We start from the raw sequence: 18,963 nt of genomic DNA, 5'->3' as shown, positions 1-18,963 counted from the left end.
TGGGAATATACTATTATATATCTAAGTTTGCTGAGGACATATACAGTGAGTTCTTTTTCATAAAAATCACCACCTTATGTACACTGAATTTTAACTGTAACTGTGGTTTTTAAAAGTGATGTTTAAGTTAGGGATCCCTTAATTTATTTTATTCATTTGTGAATATCTTTGCATTGGTTAGCAAAACTTCGGATTCTTTTATATAAAGCCAACAAGGGATAGTGAGCAGAAAATGTCTGTCTTTAGTTGTTAGATTAAAGATACCATATCATCGACTAGTATTCCTTTCTACGTTGATACATAGATGGGAAATAGTAACCAAATGGTTCTACTCTATGCTATCGAGTTATACGGAGGATGCAAATCTCCTTTACAAATCACTACATGGAATTTGCTACAACATTTTGCAGCCCTTGCTAGAACTAACGATGCTAACTGAACAAAATTGGAAAAGCATTCAATATGACAAAAAGAGTCGTCCAGCTATACCTTGTATATACTTGCTAATCCAAAAAAAAAAAAGTTTATGTACTGATAAAGTGCAGTGATGGTGATCAAGGCCCTCAACGTGAAGAACAACTTCCATACATACATCAATGGAAGTAGGCAAGTAGCAAAAAGCTCAAGTGCTGTGGTCGGCAGATACACAGTGTAGAGAGCAATGTCACTCCATCAAAAGAAATAACTACCTATCACAATTCTAATATAAAAACCTGCACACACTTGACCACTGATCTCAAAAGTTGGTCTATGAAGAGTTAGCCTTTCCCTACTTTCCCTGTTTTTACAAGCCCATAGATGTAGAAGAACGCTGAATTCATCCCATGCAAAATGATAACCCATTCACCCTGATTTCCTAATTATAAATCTTTACTGGCTTCTCATAGGTGTGACGACTCTGAAAACAAAACCCATGTAAGTTGAAATGGGGTAACAAAAAGTTGTTAACTTTGAACTAAAACCGAGAAGTACTAGTAGAGTGGACAACCATCAAACATTCAAAGACCAAAATATACTAATAAAATTAGTTCTTGCAAACAAAGTTACTAACCTGGTTAGCAGCATATGATCTTTTAGGAGCATTATCAGTATGCTCCAAGCCAAGATACTGCTCCCAAGCACCATATACATCTCTTCTCTGTCAAAACACACAATAATAGGTCAGTTTACAGTAATACAAGTTCCAATATATGAAAATGGTATTAAATGTAAATTAGCTAATAGTATTGTTTTATAAAAAAAAAAAGTTTAAGTACAAATGAATCACCTGAAAGCGACTTGATACAACGTCAGAGTCCTCGAGGTACTCTGGTCGCCCTAATGAAAAAAAGGCAAACTTCCACTGGCCAAGTAAAAAAAGAAATTAAAAGAATTATGTTCACTGATACAAACCAATATTTACTCTGAAGCACCAATCACTAAAACCAAAATTACTTAAAACAGAATAGAACTCACAAAGATGAAGAAATACCTTGACAAACTCATCATCAGGAACCTGAAGCTTCTTCTGTATTCGCACTCTAATTTCGGCCAAAGTTTCACATTCGTGTATGACCAAGAAGAAGGGTTCCCCAAAGTTTTGAATTTGCTGTACACATAAAATGCAAAACCAAGTTACAAAAGGGTTGGCATATAATTAATGTATCAAAGTAGTCAAATACAAAGAATGGTATTAAAGCAAAATGGAGAAATTAAAACTACATACCATTTGATTCTGAGTTGTGTCTTTAGTAAAATGATACACGTGAATTAGACGATCAAGAGGAGAAAGATTTTTCTCTTCTTCTGGAATCTGTAAAAGTAGTAGTATACAAAGAGAAACATTTACTTTTCCACTGAAGCCGAAAGCACGTATTATATATAACATAGTTACAAAAATCCCATGGTGCTGTTATTTGAATAAATAAAAGCAGAAACACTTTTGGACCCCAACAAAAAGCAAAAACACTTGATGAAATGAACACTATCAATTCCCCTTTCCCAGTCCCATTCACACAAGAAAGAGACTGCTACCTCCTCTGCTCGTAGTGTCCAGTATTGATCGTTTATGTTTTCAATCTTTTCATTGGGAGGGAAAACCTGCAAAGTAACATAATGAACATATTTTAATAAGAAAAACGGCAATATGTGCAATCATTAAATGCGTTGTCATAACATATTACAGGGATTGGGGCTTAGCAAGATTCATAATAAACAAGATTCATATTTTAATGTAATGCCAAACCTTGTATATTTTGTGATAGAAGACTTCAAGCAACCTAAGCTCAGCATCAGGACGAGACAATTCAACCTGTAAAACAAGCCAAAATTGAGCATCAGAAATATAATTAAGTAAATGTGAAAAATTATAAATTTAGGAAGTTTATCAACTTCATATTACAAAACTGCTGCTCATACAATACAACAGTCACAACTGCACAGGGCTGCCAAACATTGCATCACTTTTTCATTCTTCACTCAAGCCATGAAAGCAAGTGGGGTGCAGTTGTATATTCCATAAGTAGCAACGTACAATACAGGCAAGTTAATGAAGTATAGTAAAAAAACAGACACCTTTGTTTTAATATCATCAAGGACATCTCCCACAGTGCTCTGCTTTGGGAGTCTGATGGTATGAATAACGACCTGAATCAACAATTATAAAAAAATTACAATAATAATAATGAAAAGAATATAGATGAAAACCAGAAGAAAATTAGGCCACCATACTCACTTCATCCGAGGTAGCATGATGAAATGCAACTTTCAGGGTTTTTAAACCTTGTAATTCTGGCAGAGGGATGTCAAGTACTTCATAGTACAATATATCCGATGTCTGACATGCAAGAAACAAATGAGACATTTTGCTTTTAAATAAGAAGTATTGGACGATAACTCAACAACTACCTGATTGTAGTGAACCAGCATATCAGATAAATGTTCCACCCCTCGGTACTTGATAGGCTGGGGTTTAGGTTGTTGAGAGTAGCAGTTGTGTGGGGTGAGCCTGATTTTGGACGGGTCGTTCAAGCCAACTTGTTCAGCTACTCTCTCCACAACGTCGTCATATGTAAAAAGTCGAGACCTATAAATTAACAAGAGTACATGATAAGGGTATGATCGGAGGCATTATAAACGTGTGTGTGTGTGGGCGTGTTATGTAACAATTTACACCAATAAAATCCTGTCAGCTTACATCTCCAGGGAGAAGTCATCTTCCTTTGGTTTATCTAGAGACCGAAAGTGAACAACCTACAGTACATGAATCAGTGATAAAAAAATTCACTAGATACTTAGAATTTAAACACAATGAAACTTGCAAGGCATATTATTGGTTACACCAAACATGTATGTATTAGCCCAAACAAGAGGAAAATAGAATAAACAAAACATGACAGAATAAATGAGCAGCTTTCATTTTTGTATCACGGCAAACAAAACAAATTGCCTTAAATTAAACCACAAAAAGAAAATACCTGGCGATTATGCACATATTCTAAGTATGAAGGCACGTCAGGATAGCGGATATGTTCCTCGTTATCTATAGCAATAACTTTCTGAAAGCATATAATATCTCCATCTTCAAGCTACATTCATAGAAAAACAAATCAATAAGCACACCGAAGATACAACAACTTAATGTGCATCAGCAGAGCATGTACTATACCTGGCTTACTCGAAATGTTAATTTCTGGTCTATAGGCTCGCACATTACATTTGGTTCAAACTTAATTTCCTACACAAATATAGGCATGGTTAATTCGCTAAAGCCAAATCATAAAAGTCATTTGTAGATAACAGAACCTGAAGACGCCATTCGAAAATTCCCTTTCACTTCTAGAAAGTCATATGCAAGAAAGATGAATTTTCATAGAACATTATGCAATTACTTGCCATTAATCACCAGAAAGCTTAGTTACTAAACAACTGAAACCATGACTGCTAGTGTCTGACCATTAGTTATGAATCATATGGCTTCTGGTTTCTGAACATGCAAGGATGCACTACGATTATAAAATTTTATGTATTTTAACACAGAAATAATAAACTTGACAACACAAACCAACCTCATAAAGTCCAATCTCTTCATCAGGATCATAACCAGCCATTTTATTTAACCTTGTTAAGATTTCTGATGGCTTGCCAGTACTGTTCACAAAGAGTCTGCCAACATAACTGCCATCAAAGAGAAATCATATGTATGTCAACTCGGGTCCAGCTTTTACCACAACATATATTAAAAATCAAGAAATCATTCAGTACCGCAGTTCCTCTTTTTCAGGATCATATAACTTGAAAAAAAGCAATATATCATCCTTTGTCTTCTCAGGGGGTGCAATGGGACATAAATCCTAAATAACAATGTAGTTAGTCAACAGGGATGTGTTTCGATAATGTATCACAGTATCAAAATAGTAAACAACTTCAAAATTTTAAAGGTTACCGGCCCATGTTCCACTTCCAAAAACAATTTTAATTCTGCGTTGTGAACCTTGTTCGATATCTCTCTCAATTGTCCAACCTGCAGTTTGAATCAGTATCAAGAAAACAAAATGAACTTCAAATCAATAAGAAAACCACCTGCATGTGCTGCATTGTTATTTGTTTTAAAATTAAAAGAAAAACTACTACATCAGCGGGATGATATAAAATGTCATGAAGCATTGAACAAATTCAACATAAAACATGAGGTGAAAAGAAGCTCAAGGTTTTTTTTAATACAAAACCAATATTTTCCTAAAAGCCAACAAAAATATAGATGAGAAGATCATAAAATAAGAAGCTTAAAAGGTATATGAGAAAAATGATATTATTGACAAACTTCAAGCAAGCTCGTGAATTTACAGATTGTGCTTCTTCAATGTGTGTGAGTGGACGATTAGGACGATATGTATGGTTTTGACGCTTTGCCCACAGCCAAAAGCGCTGGAATTGGACCGGTATGCCAAACTCTTTAGCAACCTCTTCCTACATATCACAGATTAGCAATCAAACTTAGAAAAATAACAAATTATCATCACGAACTTCACAAATTATATTATAAATTACAAAATTAAAAGCATAAAGATTATAAAGATCCATATGACCTGTTTTTTCTTCTTCCAATTAACACTTCATGACTTTTATATTTTAGTACAGTTTTGAAAATAATAGTTTTCTATGAAGAAACAACCAAAACAATGACTTTCTCTTTATCACTTCACAAACTAAACTTTCCCAACCTCCATGACTCTTATCCTATGAGGCTACCCTATGCTAATATTTCTGCCATTAGCATTGCACACAACTAAGTACAACAGGATAGAAATAGATCATCGTTTTATAACACATCCCTTCTGGATTAAATGGGAAAATGTATTCAGCGAGGTATTTCTTGATTACTCCCTCCGTCCCAAACCATAAGCTCCCATTGTAAGAAAAAAGTTTGTCCCTATATATAAGCCCCGTTTCAAATTATTAGATACATTTATTTACGTTTTTCCCAAACACAGCCCTAATTAATACTATTAATTTATCTTGGAAAATGAAAAATCAATTTCGAAATTGAATACATCTATCTATACACAAAAGGCAGTTTAGTCATACTGTCGTACAAAATGGACACATTAACTACACTATCAACATTCTTTAATTAGAGTGACATATTTAGGGAAGGTGTGTGACTATTATTTGTTTGGCTTAATCTATATGATCACATTAGTGTCTGTACATCAATCCCTAATTAACATCAGTTTTTCTTTTGTTCTACATTCCAAGAGTATAACTGCCGACGATACCTTGAAAACGTTAAATGGTGTCTGCTTTTGGACACGGAAACTCCGCACTTTGTCATGGTCTACAAGATCAAAATATATATCCTTTCCAATCTGTTCTCCGAGGTCTTCGTCTCGTGCCACCTAAGTATTATGTGTCATCAGTTATATAAAAAAACAATCTGATTGAGCAATTCACGTCATCTTTATAAAGACTCGAGCAATACTCAATTCTAGGATAGCAAGATAAGAACACCTTTATGATAGTGTAGAGGTGAGCCTCAGCCTTTTCTTTCTTTTTGTGCTCTTTTTCTTCCTGTTCTTTCTTCAACCTCTCCTGCATAAACCCATCGTACAAATCAGTGTTATTAAATTGCGGCTATAGCATAGCAGAATTTGAACAAATCGTTATTGTTCCATGTTAAGCTATTTAGTACAAAATTTGGTCAAAAAGAAGCTTTAGTGGCAGTTTAGCACGGATTCGTAGCGGAATTTGAACAAACCGCTATATTAGGCAATCGGAAGTTGATAGTATTAGAGTAGTATAAGAATTCTATACTATAGAGAATACAGCTATGCTGTTAGACTAACTTTCAATTGAGAAATTCTGATTCATAACAAACTCTTTCTCTCTTCCCTCACACCCTACTCTACTTTCTCTGTTTCTAATAGATAGTAGAATAGAAAATGAAAGGTAGTGGCAAACTTCGGTTTGATTTCAGCTTGGAACACTCATAAGGAACTTTTAATGAGAAACAATATTGGTTCGTTTGGAGTTGAAATTTACAGGAAAAAACAACAAAATAAAGTCACCATTGCAATAGCAGAATATGACATACTTCCTTATATCTATTATCATAAAATAAATCAGGCATCTGAATCTATTTGGAAGTTAACTTGTACGCAGAAGACAAATAGGTTCCCTTGTATTCCCCATGTATTAAACCATACTTTTACCCACTAAATATATATATATATGTGTGTGTACCCTTAAATGCTCAGCAATGTCTTTCTCGTCCACATTGCATACAACTTTTTCCTTGTCAGCTTCACGTATATACACCAGCATATAAGCATTTGAATATTTGGTGAATTTAAAAGGACTGTTATTGAATCCAGGATTTGTCTGCGGTAACTGTTAAAATACAATATACAAGAGGTTGAATCATTAACAAGTACTCAAATGCTCATAAAGATCAAAAGACACGACTAATAGAAATAAAGTAACTACCTCTTCCTCACCACCATATTGCTCCTCTAGTGCCCGTTTAGGGTCTTCTTTTGTCACCCTCTCATCATCAAATTTGTACCTGACAGCAATTTACACATTCAATCAAATCAGGCAGAGTAGTTCACTCGGTCACCAATAAAAGCAATACAAAATAACAAAAAAAGTGACTGGCCTTTCAGGAATTTTCATGCAATACCAAAGTCCATTTATAACTATTACTGGAATTGCATATCACAACTATAATACAGGTCAAAAGGAACATATTTTGTTTTACGACTGTCAACCACTAGTACAGCTTATTTTTAAAGTATCACTTATTATCGCACATTCAACATATAGTGTCAGATCTACATAGACGCTTACTAGTTACTATGACAAAACACATGAAAGCTAATAATTAAGAAAATAAAAATATATTAAGGATACCCGCATATTTTATTTGTTCCAGTTAGAAACAAAGCATCCAGGAAGCATTAAGTACTCTTAAGTACTCGAGCATTCCGCTTGTAAAAATAAGGTGAGAAAGAGTGTGAAGACTCCATCATTATTAAAGCACTCCATGTCACATTATCTTATAAAATTAAGCATACCGAGGTTTGATCTAGGTAATTTGTTTCCCTAAGAACTTCTGTAGTTTAAAAATTGTTAAGTAAAAGAACAAACTAGCAAACAGATGTACTTATTCTAATAATTCAAAATATTGATTTGAAAACTTATCAGGTCTGCAGATGAAATTAAAAAAACAACGAAAATTGTAATTGTTAATTTAATTACAAACAGCTGAATTATGCAAGATCTACTTCTAACTCCTATCCACTCCCACAAAGCACCTCTTTGCCCTACCTCTTCATGACAAATAGATACCTTCAAAATAAACTTGGGACTTGTGTTGGGAAAACAATGAAAACAATATGTATTCATCTGGTATAATGCATAGTTAGTCATGAATATTCACTTGAAACTCAAACCACATTAGCATTTGATGAATGTAATACATGGCCTCTGGTCCATCAAATTTATTGATAATTGCATGTAGCTCACAAGGAAGTGAGTAGTTTAGACATGGGAACACTATTGTACGTACCACTGATCAGAGAGAGTGGGTCTGATAAAAGCATAGTAATGTCCACCGTGCACACCACCACTGTGAACCAGAACACTGGAAAAAAACATTAAATTTGTCAAATATTGTACATCACAAAGACGTGCGTAAATAATTGAACAACAACCGATAACATCAGCATGAGAAATAGAAATCACAAATTTATGAACTTCATTGATAAAAATTCTGGACAAACGGAAGCTCTCAATACATCGTTCTAAGGTTAACAGTTCCAAAATGATTTAAAATACATTTAATATTTAGTTTGGATGGGGCTAGGAGATGGCTCTCCAAAAAAATAAGTTGTTTTCTTTGTATCTTTTTCCATTATCACTTAATTTAATTCCTATTTTACTTTTCCCGCTTTCTTCTATTTTTTGATTGTGGGTTAAAAAATGAAATACCAGAAAGTGGGCAGATTTACTGAAGAAACCATGAAACAAATCAGAAAGGTCACTAGTCCCAATGTCAAAAAAACATAGAATCAGCAACATAAATCGCTGAAACAGACGATATATTACCTATGAAGTGTGTAAAGATTGCGGACATTCCTATCAGCGTCAGGTGATAAATATTTTCTATCGTCTCGATCAAGATCAAGTTGCAATGGAAACTCATAACGATCATTAATCTACATGACAAAGAAAAAAAGAATTTAAATTTCCATGTATAGATACAATTCGACAGTTCAATCCCTCCATCAAAAGTGAAGAACTCAATGACAAATAAGTAGCAACTAGTTATAATAGCAAAAGCCCTAGTTTTTTCTAGCAGACAATGTTCCTTCATTGTGTGTGACTTTTTCAATTGAAGTACTTGAATTTATGTGTGTGTGTGTGTGTGTGTGTGTGTGTGTGTTTGCATAAAAAAGATCCTCCTCCATAAAAAGCAAGTAGCAATTTTCAAAGCAGCAACGGAAAAGCATTTATTTAACAGAAACTTTTATTTAATAACAAATATTAAAAAAACACAGAAATCTTTTGTTAATATTTTGTTTTTTCATCTCAAAGAAAGTCGCTGTCTCCAAATATGAATGCATTCTACAAAAGAAAAATAAGAATATTATTTTACAATGTACATAATCGAGCATAGCTAATTAATCTTTTGTTTTTCAATCTCAAAGAAAGTTATTGTCTCCAAACACATGACAGGTCAAATCACTTTCTTGCATTAGGTAACAGCACCGTAAAAATGAATGCATACTACAAAATAAAAATAAGAATATTATTTTATAATGTATATAGTCGAGCATAACTAATTAATCAATCAAAATAATCTTCAATAACATTATATAGCAAAGTTAGAATGTTTTGTCTGCATCTTACTCTTGCTAATACCCAATAAAACTGTAGGACCAACTGCAACTTAAATCAGGTGCACAAAGCCGTGGAAATTCCAAAAACAAGGAAATGCTAACACCATTTAATATGCCAGCAAACAAAGCAGAAAGCACCAAGAGTACGAAATATGTTGCAAAGCGGTGTCTCTGTTTGACTACTGACCTTTACCATAGTATCCCGCATAAAGTCATATTCAAATCTTTTCAGCTGAAGCTGCAAAACTGGAGGAAAATCGATGAACAGAACACCTTTCTTAGCATCCTGAAAATATGAAAATTCATCAGTTACACGTGAAATGATTACCCTCTGAGTGTGAATAAAACAAACTCAAGGAAATGTCAAGAAATTGTTCCAAGCAAACTACAAATATACTTAGAAACATGGAAACAACAAAAAATATATCAACATTTGAGCGCACAAGGTAGCAAATTAAATCACTCTGTTGAAAGAGAGAGCTAAGAGAAGAATGTCGTGAAAGTGTAAAAGTTAATAAATATAAATAATTTTTTACTTCAAAAGTAAATAATTGATATATTGTGTATCAGTTATTTAATGCTAGAGTTGTCATATATTGATGCTACCTCAGCCAAACCAACTCCTATCAGATTTCTTGATAACATAGATTTGCAAAGAGGAGAAGTCAACAAACAAACTGTTTCAAAATACTCCCCCATAAGCAGAAAATCCAAGAGGTTGTTCAATATAGACTTCTTTAGAGATGTCATCGTGAAGAAAATAATTCTTGAACACCAATTGAGAAAGGAGCAAATGGTAAAAATTATAATATCCATAGACAAAAACAACAAAACAAAAGCCAATTTAAGTTTTTTAGCAACTATGGAGGTATCCTTGCAATCAAGGCCAAAAAGGCAAAAACTTGTGTGTAACCATTAACCACCAAACAAGCCTTTGCACAATCAACAAGACCTTCAAGACCAACCTTAACTAAAAAGATCAATTAGAAAACGATAATAGACTTCTATGAAGGAAAAGGTCCCGGGTTTAATATGGCTTTGCAACAATGTTTGAAAAAAAACAAGAGTCTATGCAGGATAGAGAGAGGTTTAAAAGATCATAACTCGAGGATCGTAACAGATCAGAAGATCCTACTAATATAAAAAATATATACATTTATATACACATGCATATAAATTATCATAGATAAAGAAAATAATCTTTAAATCATACTATTAAACTAACTACATAACCATAAGTTCATAACAAGTTTAAGGGAAAAACGCTTAATTTATTGCCTTTTGTTTTTATATGATGTGCTATGTATTATTTTTTTTATTTTTTAAGAGGATATATTATTGCCATTACTATTATTGTTATTATTTTGTTTTTGCCAAAAATATTCAAATTATTATATTTTTAACAATCATAAGTGATGTATGTGGTATACGGCTATGTCATTGGGTTTTGCAAAGTGCCTTCCTTGGATTCCATATCATAGGTGCCTTTTTAACACACTTTTCTTTCATTTATTTCTTGATTAAATATTTCTCTGCCTCCACCACTTCATCTCATCTTCTATTTCTATCATGTTTGTGCCTCTTTGTTGTTGCTCTTCTACGTATGCAAACTCCACTACAAAACTGAGTGGTGACACTGACATCCTATGTTTCCGTCACACTTTTAAAAGCAACACATCTGTGAATGTGTTAGCTACGTGGCGCTTCACCGATGCAAGATCAGACCCTACCATATGTAATATAATAATAACTCAACACAGATTCACTCCAACGATTTCACCGATTCACTCCAAAGATTTTACTGAGTTTTTCAGTCCGATTTCACTAGCATCGGAGCATGGAAGGCTGGGTTTGAATCTTAAGATCGTTTAATCCTACAAGTCAACTCGCGAGTTTGCATACACTGCTTTGAAGTGCACATATGTCATCAACCACAATTGTCACCACACAATACAGGGGTAAGGCATAACCAGCTATCTAGGGAAGAGACAAGAATGAAACAAAAACATTTTTTAAAATTTAATACATTGTTGGTTGTTGCAATTCTCTAGTCTGTCCCAGAACTTAAGCACTCGACTTCAAGACAAAGGTTGACTTAACTAAATGAAATTTTAACAGGTAGACTCAGTAGTCAGTTCAACAATTGCAACTAACGGTTGGACTTTTCATTAGAGAATAATATAATAGGAGAGAGCGGCAATTAATTAGCAGTTACATGTTTTATTATGTCAGTTATGATGATGGGATAGTTATTTAGTGGTTATGGGAAGGAGACCACGACTCCCGAATTTTAAAATTTCTCCAATGTGCTGGTGTGTGAATTATATATTTATTATAAATAAACTACTGTTATAGATAAATTCTGAAGAGCATTGTTCTATATTTTTTGTAGTCTTTTCTTTAATTCATTTACTATTCTATCACTAACCTGCAAACCATATTGTTCAGCATGGTATTTGTTGTCCCCCTCAAGACGTTCAACTTCAACATACTTATCAAATGAAGCATAAACATCAGGACAACCTTTGACATCAAGTTGAAGATCTGCCATACATCAGTTAAAGACTAAATTAGACTCAAGTGGCATGGTGCAAGTGAAAATACAAATACCTTCAGCATGCATATAAAAGTACCGTAAAATGACTCCTTTCGTGTTGATTTATAGTCCACATTTATGCACTCGATATAGTTCATGTGGTGCCCTTCAAACAATTTCTGTATAGTTCCTTCAACAACAGTTGCCTGAACACAATAGTTCATTATGCATTTGAGACGGTACTTCACCAAATTGAAATTGTGCACAAATATCTGAAGGTCTTTCTATTACCTTCATTTTGTCTTCAAGTTTTTCACAAAGAACTCTATTTAGTTCTTGAACATCGTGCTGCAAGAAAGAATCGTAAGTATCCCATCCAAACGATTTAGTCAGCTCTTTTGTTGCGACACTGGTGTCACTATACTGGAGCTTGTAAAACAAACTTTGCAGAGCCAATGGGATACTTCCAGAGGGCATATCATTCTCTGTTGTAGGCATATGGTATACAGCCTGAAATACAATCCAGGACCCAAAATCCACGTTAGTATCCAGTCAAAAAAGAGGGTAACAAGAAGAATAAATAGAAAAATAGAGCCTGACCTTTCGGAAATAAGGAATATGGTACAGAGTTTGGAGCAGAGAATTCATATAACATGTAGCTCCCTGGTTCTTTAGCCCAACATATCCCGTCTCCTTTTTTGAATCATAAGTCCAGTAATCAACAATCCTACGGACAACGACGTCAGCTTCAATTTTAAGAGTATCATTCATAAGATACCCTCTACTAGGATCATACAATTCGCCGAGAGGCATGAAGGATGTGAAACCCCAATCACTTTCCCGTGCATTGAACTGATGCTGTGTGTCTACATTGAGCAAAATAAAATAAAAAGTTACAAAAATAACACATTTCTATGCCCAAAAATTATATGCATTCTCACTTTTCTCCTCTCCCAATTGGTCAATGCTAAACAGTTCCTCAAGGCACTTGAAAAGAGCTCAAGAAAGAGAAGAAAAAAATTGGAGCAATATCCTTGGATTATAAAATTTCCCGAAACGCACTCATTAGCAAAACCCTTGTTTTGCTCAACAAGTCAATATTAACAAGTCCAGCCATAGAAAGCAATTACAACTCCTAAGGGAAAGTGAGTGTGTGTGTGTGTGTGTGTGTGTCTGTGTGTGGAAGTGGTAGTTTCAATTCAAATGTATTTTGTTTTAAAAAAAAAGTTAAATAAAGTAAATTATGAAACAAGATGGCTGAAGGAAAGAAACCAATTAGGTTAAGCTCTAAATTATGAAACAGGTGCATAAGTTAATGGTTAATCAGAAATGTATAGACGTATTATTCTAGGGATTTGATGAAAAAGATCAACTAAAACCATGCGGGCTTCTCAGAGAAAATGGCAGCATAGCATAGATTTTTCAAGTATGAAATTCTCTTTTAGTAATGGCATCATACATCTTACAACATTGCATGCTTTTAACTCCAATGCATTTTTATAAATCATGCATGGCAGTTCATCTCGTAAGAATTGCAAGGAACAAACTAAATAGGTTACCTTTTCTAATAGTGTACTTATTATGGATTTGATTAACAACTGCCAAGCTAAACTGTGCATATCTACTCCAACCATAGGGCAAACTAGTTGAATCTGCAACATCCAAATACATGGACAAATAGTCGACATTGTTCCCTTTTGGGAAAATAAGTACACGCCTGTTCAGAATGGGGGGAAATCAGGAGATGTTGCTGAAGATAGAAACAGATAGGAAAAATATAACCAAAAAAATCACTTGCCCCACTGGATAGAGTGGGCCTATTTGGGTCAAACAATAGCAAAACATTCTATATTTGAGCACGTCTACTGAAATAAGAAAAATGAACATCATGAATTTATTCAGGAATGGGTAAGCATAATACCATTTGAAACTCCCAGCAACAAATATGTCTGAATAGAGCTTTTTCGTGTTCATCCTAGAAAAGTTGTCGATTTTCCATTCGTATCTTGTTGGTGTAGGATCCTCAGCAGGCTCCACTGGGTTGGCAATTTCAGGTTGAGCAACAACTAATATTCATCAATATAAATGAAAAGAGAAATTAAGTATCTGACCTAAATTAGCCTGAAACTTAGAGGCAGAAATAAATAAAAAAGTCATCATAACTGAACTAACTAATGGAGCTGCCATCACCAGAATGCATCACCAGAATGGGAGAAAAAACATAAAAATAAAGAAACTGAAAACACACATACATCACCAGAATGCATAACAAAGATAAATAAAGGCTCATTTGGTTTGAAGAAAGAAACTGTTTTTCATTTTCAGGCTTCACATATATCTAAATGCCAACTTGCTAATATTTACATAGTTTTTCTTTAATTTTTTTCCAAGTGAACACTTGAGTGGCATTTGTATTTTGTAATTAAAAAGAAACCAGGAAATGTTTTCTCAAACTAATTAAGCCCTATGTAGCACCAACATTTGACATTGAAAGCTTGCCCAGTTTATGACACTGACACAAGTTACATTCAATTACACCATTTTCTCGAATCACTAACCATGTCTACAAGTCAGTGTCATGTGCCGTATGTAACACCTATCTTAGTAATAGTATATATCACTTGGTTCCTTCAATGCAATAAGTGGTTTCTTAACTCTAACATCAGTTTGATTAAATCCTCTAAAAGACAATAAATAAAGTGACAAAACATCAAGCTTATCCACAGATCAAAAGAGTGAGAAAGCAATAACCAGTACCATCCATAGGTTCATGATTATTCTCAGCCAAATCAGCCTGTGGAACGGTGGGCGGGACAAGCATCTCCTCATCCTCCTGCTGCTGTTGCTGCTACAAAATCCATTCAAAAAAAAAAACACCATTACACTACTTCTGATCCACTAAGAAACCAATCCCTAGCAAAATCCCCAAAATCAAAACACGAAATGCAACAAAACTAAAGCAAATTCAACTCTACAAGATCAAAACCACAACCGTCACTCTCAACCACATAACCGTAAACAACAATCAATTCTAACCACAAACGCAACATGCACACTGAATAAATCAAGAACAAATAAACAAGAAATGCGCAACAAAAGCAAAATTGAAAAAGCAGAAGCAAAATTGGAAACACAAAAGTGATTATCGAAACGGAAAGAAAAGATAACGGAAACAGAGTAGCGACGAGTGAGGTACATCAATGGGAGCAGGAGTCATCACGGTCATGACGATGGAAGCAATTGACCTCGCGGTGCGGTGCTTGAAGGAAAGCAATGGAAGCGAGAGAGCGAGAGAGAGCGCACTGTGAAAGAAACGAGATCACCAGAAGAAGCTATTGCATTTTGCTCTTCTTGATTTGGGGATTAGGGTGTTTTCGGTATTTCATGTACTACAATCTTTCTTCCTTCCTACAGTACATTTCAATTCCCACTATCTTCTCATTTTGTGCAATTAATTTTGTACGGACAAATTAATGTATAATCATTTTGTTGCATAATAAAATTCACCTTGGTTAAATAAATAAAAATGAGTTAAAAGTTACTGCACGGTGTAAAAAATTTAAATCATTTAATAAAAATATTTTATTTTATCGTATTATATTAATAATTTAAAATTTATAAAAATGATTTGATCCTGTGATTGGTTAATAATTTTGATTTCAATATATAATGTGTAAAATATTATGAACAAAAGGAGACAGTATTTCTATAATGCTCTAAAATATGGAAAAGATTGACAAAAACTTTTTTTTTTTAATAGTTATATTTATTTTATGAGAAAATGGGTGATGCAATGACATTTATAAAATAGTTTTATACTGTCAATCAATCACAATTATGAAACACGTTTTTTATTTTTTAAAAATTTTTATGACACGACAGATTGTTGATTTTCTATTGAATGACATTGTAAAACTAAGTGTATATCCATTAAACTTTTGTTTTATATATATTATTCAATTTAAATAATTTTAAGAAACAAATGTCTTTATCATTTTAAATTTAAAATAATGTAATGGATATTATTTGAATTAAAAAACAAATGCAATTTTGTTAAATTTGTAAGATAAAATAGTAAAAAAAAATTAATTCATAAATTTATATATGTCTCGCCCTTTATAAAAAGTGTCTACAAAACATTTTTAAAATAGGAACCAACTATTTGACAAATAATCATCATGTATATGAATATAAATGTAATTAATGTAACACTGAGTGAATATTTCTATATTTCATCTTCATATATAAATATAATTGCATTTTAAAATAATAAAAAAATATAAAAACAAATATAATAAATATTATAATATAAATATTTGAAATTATATTTAACTTAAAAAAATTATGGTAAAAAATATGCTCCTCTATTTTTAGGTTTTAATACATATATCGAAAATAAATACATAAAAAATGTTTTTAATTATTTTAGTCTTTAAAACATTTTTTAAAAATAAAAGTGGCAGACATTTTTTTAGTTTTTTTAAATAGTTTTTTAAAATTGATTTATAAAATAATTTTAAAAAACCAAAAAACAAAAAATCATTCAATAATATTTAATATACAACATAAATATTTAGAGTATAATATAAATATTATATTAGAAAACTATAAATATAAATTATTTTTTTTGTGAAAATAAACTTTATTACCTCCAAAACAGTTAAATTACACTGATCACAAGGATCCAGGTTTGCTAAAATCCAATTACACTAGTGAATACTACAGCCGTCAAATACATCACACAAGGCTCAATGTACTAAATCTAACATGGGGTCGGACGGCCTTTTGTAATTGCCATCTTTTAAGTGTTGTATTTTATGCTTTCAACAATGTCCCTTCATGCTTTTTGCTTGTTGAAAACAGTTGCATTTATATCTTACCATGTCTTATAGACAGTCTCCGTAGCAGCGGCTTTTAATATTTGTCTCTTCCAACCTTTCTTTTTTCGTTTCCTTGCTAAACCACAGCTTCTCGTTTGTCCAGTCTATTGGTGTTCTATTGAGCCCCAGGCATTCAAGTATTTCATGTCATATCTTACTAGTAGCATTACAGGAAAATAAAAGATGATCGTGTGTTTCAGCCAGCCCACAGAATATGCACACACCATTTGTTACTATGCAAAATTTGGCAAGTCTTGATTTAGTGGCCAACCTGTCCAAACATGCTAACCACGTGATAAATTTTTTCTGAGGTCTAGTACGATTAGTATAAAAAAGTTTGTTCCAATGCGTCTAGATTTTGTCCCCTCGAATTTCCTTATACATCAGTTTGGTATTGTATTATCCTTGTTGAATGGCAGATTTCCAATACTGGTTATTCGTTAACATATCTCTAGATTTTGTCCCCTTGAATTTTTCTTCTGTGTTCCTATGTTAATCAAGTAACTCCATTCATATTTTCATAATTTTTTTGTTTGTTTATTATAGCAAAAAGCCAAAATATATAGTAAACTCTCGTTCAACAGTTTTCATAGTTATGAGTTTGGTTTTGAATGAATTTAAATATGAAAACGAAAAAGTAAATATCAACACAAAAAGAATTTATTCTTCGGAGAGAAGAAACTTATCAAGCATTGTATATAATCTACTTCTCCAAACTTAAACTTATCGACCAGTTATACTCACCCTACAATACTCGTCAATGTCATCCGACATCGCTCACACCCTAAGTCATTTCTAACCCAAAGTAGAGAGAACTACTATATCATCTCGGCGACGATCTCTCAGCACACCTCAACGATACAGCATACATCCATATCAATCGTATTGACAATATCTCAACCGACACAACCGACACGAAAGCATTAAGCTTCGATACCCATAAAGATTGTTATCTCTAAATTCATCTCTAAAATCTAGAAACTAACAGATAATCATCCTAGATAAGGACTCAAGAAGTTTATCTCTACAACAACCTAAATCCCTAGCACAGAGCAAAAATCTAAGACAACAATCAACAAAGATTTGTAAAGCAAGCTTTATATAACGCCATTAGCGACAAATATACATAAGTTCAAAGTAAATATATATACAAAACCCAACAAAAGAGAAATACATAGAGAGAAAAGAGATAAACCAAACTTCTCCCGATTTGTCAGCGTCGATTGTAGAGAAATCCACCCCGAATCCACAAGATGCAAGACCCTAATGTTGTTATCTAAGCTAATCCTATAGAAAAATGATGTTGATGGCGTTGAGAGATTAAAAACCCTCTCCCAAAACCATAACCCTAAATGAAATGAAATATAAATATATACAAAATTTTATCGTGACGTGTTCGCCCGGCGAGCCAATTTCTCTGCCCGACGAACGGCTTTATTCTGGCCACACAATCTGCGCCACGTCAACAAGTGGGCAAAAATATCTTCTTTTGCCCGACGAATGGAAGCTTCGTCCGACGACTCCTTATTCTTCTGTCCGACGACCAAGAGGCAAGCCAAGGCAGAAATATGACCATTTATTCTCCATGCTCGCCCAGCGAACGAATTGCACCGTCGGGCGACTCACACCAGAAGTAGTTGCTCGCTCGGCAAACCACACCAGTCTGCACTTCTTTATTTCTTCAAATGGCTTCTCCTTTATTGATCCAAAATTGCATCCTTGAAGCTTTATTACTCAACGCTCCATAAATAAATGAATGAAAAACTAATAGATGGTACATAAATAAATCAAAAACTTGATTAAACACAAAATCTACATATTTATGTAATATACACTAAAACTCGTCTAAATTGAGAAAAAAGATAAGATAAGTGCCGCAGAACTATACACAAAAGTAACCACAAATTGGCACTTATCAGTGACTAAGTGTCAAGTCTGTAGACTCAAGAAGACTTTGACAAATCATCATTGTGGAGAAATCTCCTTCGAAGGACGGATGGCAGTCTGAATCCTTAAGGAGTAAATGATCGTTAAATTTCTTAGGGGGGCGGGTAGGTCATAATTCTTAAGAGATCACTGACAGGTTGATCATTATTTTAATTGTTACTCACCGGTAGTGAGCCCGTGCATTTGTAATCATTTTGATTATAGCGGATTAAGTCCTTGT

The 18,963-nt window shown here is 33.5% G+C and overlaps 1 protein-coding gene across 6 annotated transcripts; it reads right to left on the bottom strand.

Annotated features, from left to right (window-relative positions):
• Window positions 1-273: 273 nt before the first annotated feature.
• On the bottom strand, window positions 274-15,327 carry LOC131615990 (ubiquitin C-terminal hydrolase 13-like). 6 transcript variants are annotated; one of them, XM_058887191.1, is made up of 32 exons: window positions 15,113-15,327; window positions 14,674-14,764; window positions 13,838-13,982; window positions 13,476-13,633; window positions 12,517-12,782; window positions 12,208-12,426; window positions 12,014-12,122; window positions 11,809-11,924; window positions 9,568-9,666; window positions 8,587-8,696; window positions 8,048-8,122; window positions 6,964-7,042; window positions 6,721-6,867; window positions 5,989-6,069; window positions 5,757-5,876; window positions 4,825-4,947; window positions 4,424-4,501; window positions 4,243-4,331; window positions 4,047-4,155; window positions 3,647-3,715; window positions 3,456-3,566; window positions 3,176-3,231; window positions 2,887-3,064; window positions 2,714-2,815; window positions 2,554-2,625; window positions 2,225-2,290; window positions 2,014-2,079; window positions 1,706-1,792; window positions 1,472-1,588; window positions 1,268-1,342; window positions 1,052-1,138; window positions 274-898 (listed from the first exon to the last, which is right to left on the bottom strand). In XM_058887191.1, exons 1-32 carry the CDS (start codon window positions 15,140-15,142, stop codon window positions 857-859), a joined length of 3,372 nt encoding a protein of 1,123 aa, XP_058743174.1. In that variant the 5' UTR covers window positions 15,143-15,327; the 3' UTR covers window positions 274-856. The 6 variants fall into 6 exon arrangements, with proteins under 6 accessions (XP_058743174.1, XP_058743177.1, XP_058743178.1 ...); XM_058887194.1 differs by having other exon boundaries at window positions 13,838-13,952; XM_058887195.1 differs by having other exon boundaries at window positions 13,838-13,952; window positions 14,674-14,761.
• Between the last annotated feature and the right edge of the window lie 3,636 nt (window positions 15,328-18,963).

The sequence above is a fragment of the Vicia villosa genome, linkage group LG7 (genome assembly GCF_029867415.1).
Source record: "Vicia villosa cultivar HV-30 ecotype Madison, WI linkage group LG7, Vvil1.0, whole genome shotgun sequence".
In the NCBI taxonomy this organism is placed as follows: domain Eukaryota; kingdom Viridiplantae; phylum Streptophyta; class Magnoliopsida; order Fabales; family Fabaceae; genus Vicia; species Vicia villosa.
This window is presented reverse-complemented; position numbering and strand designations above follow the sequence as displayed.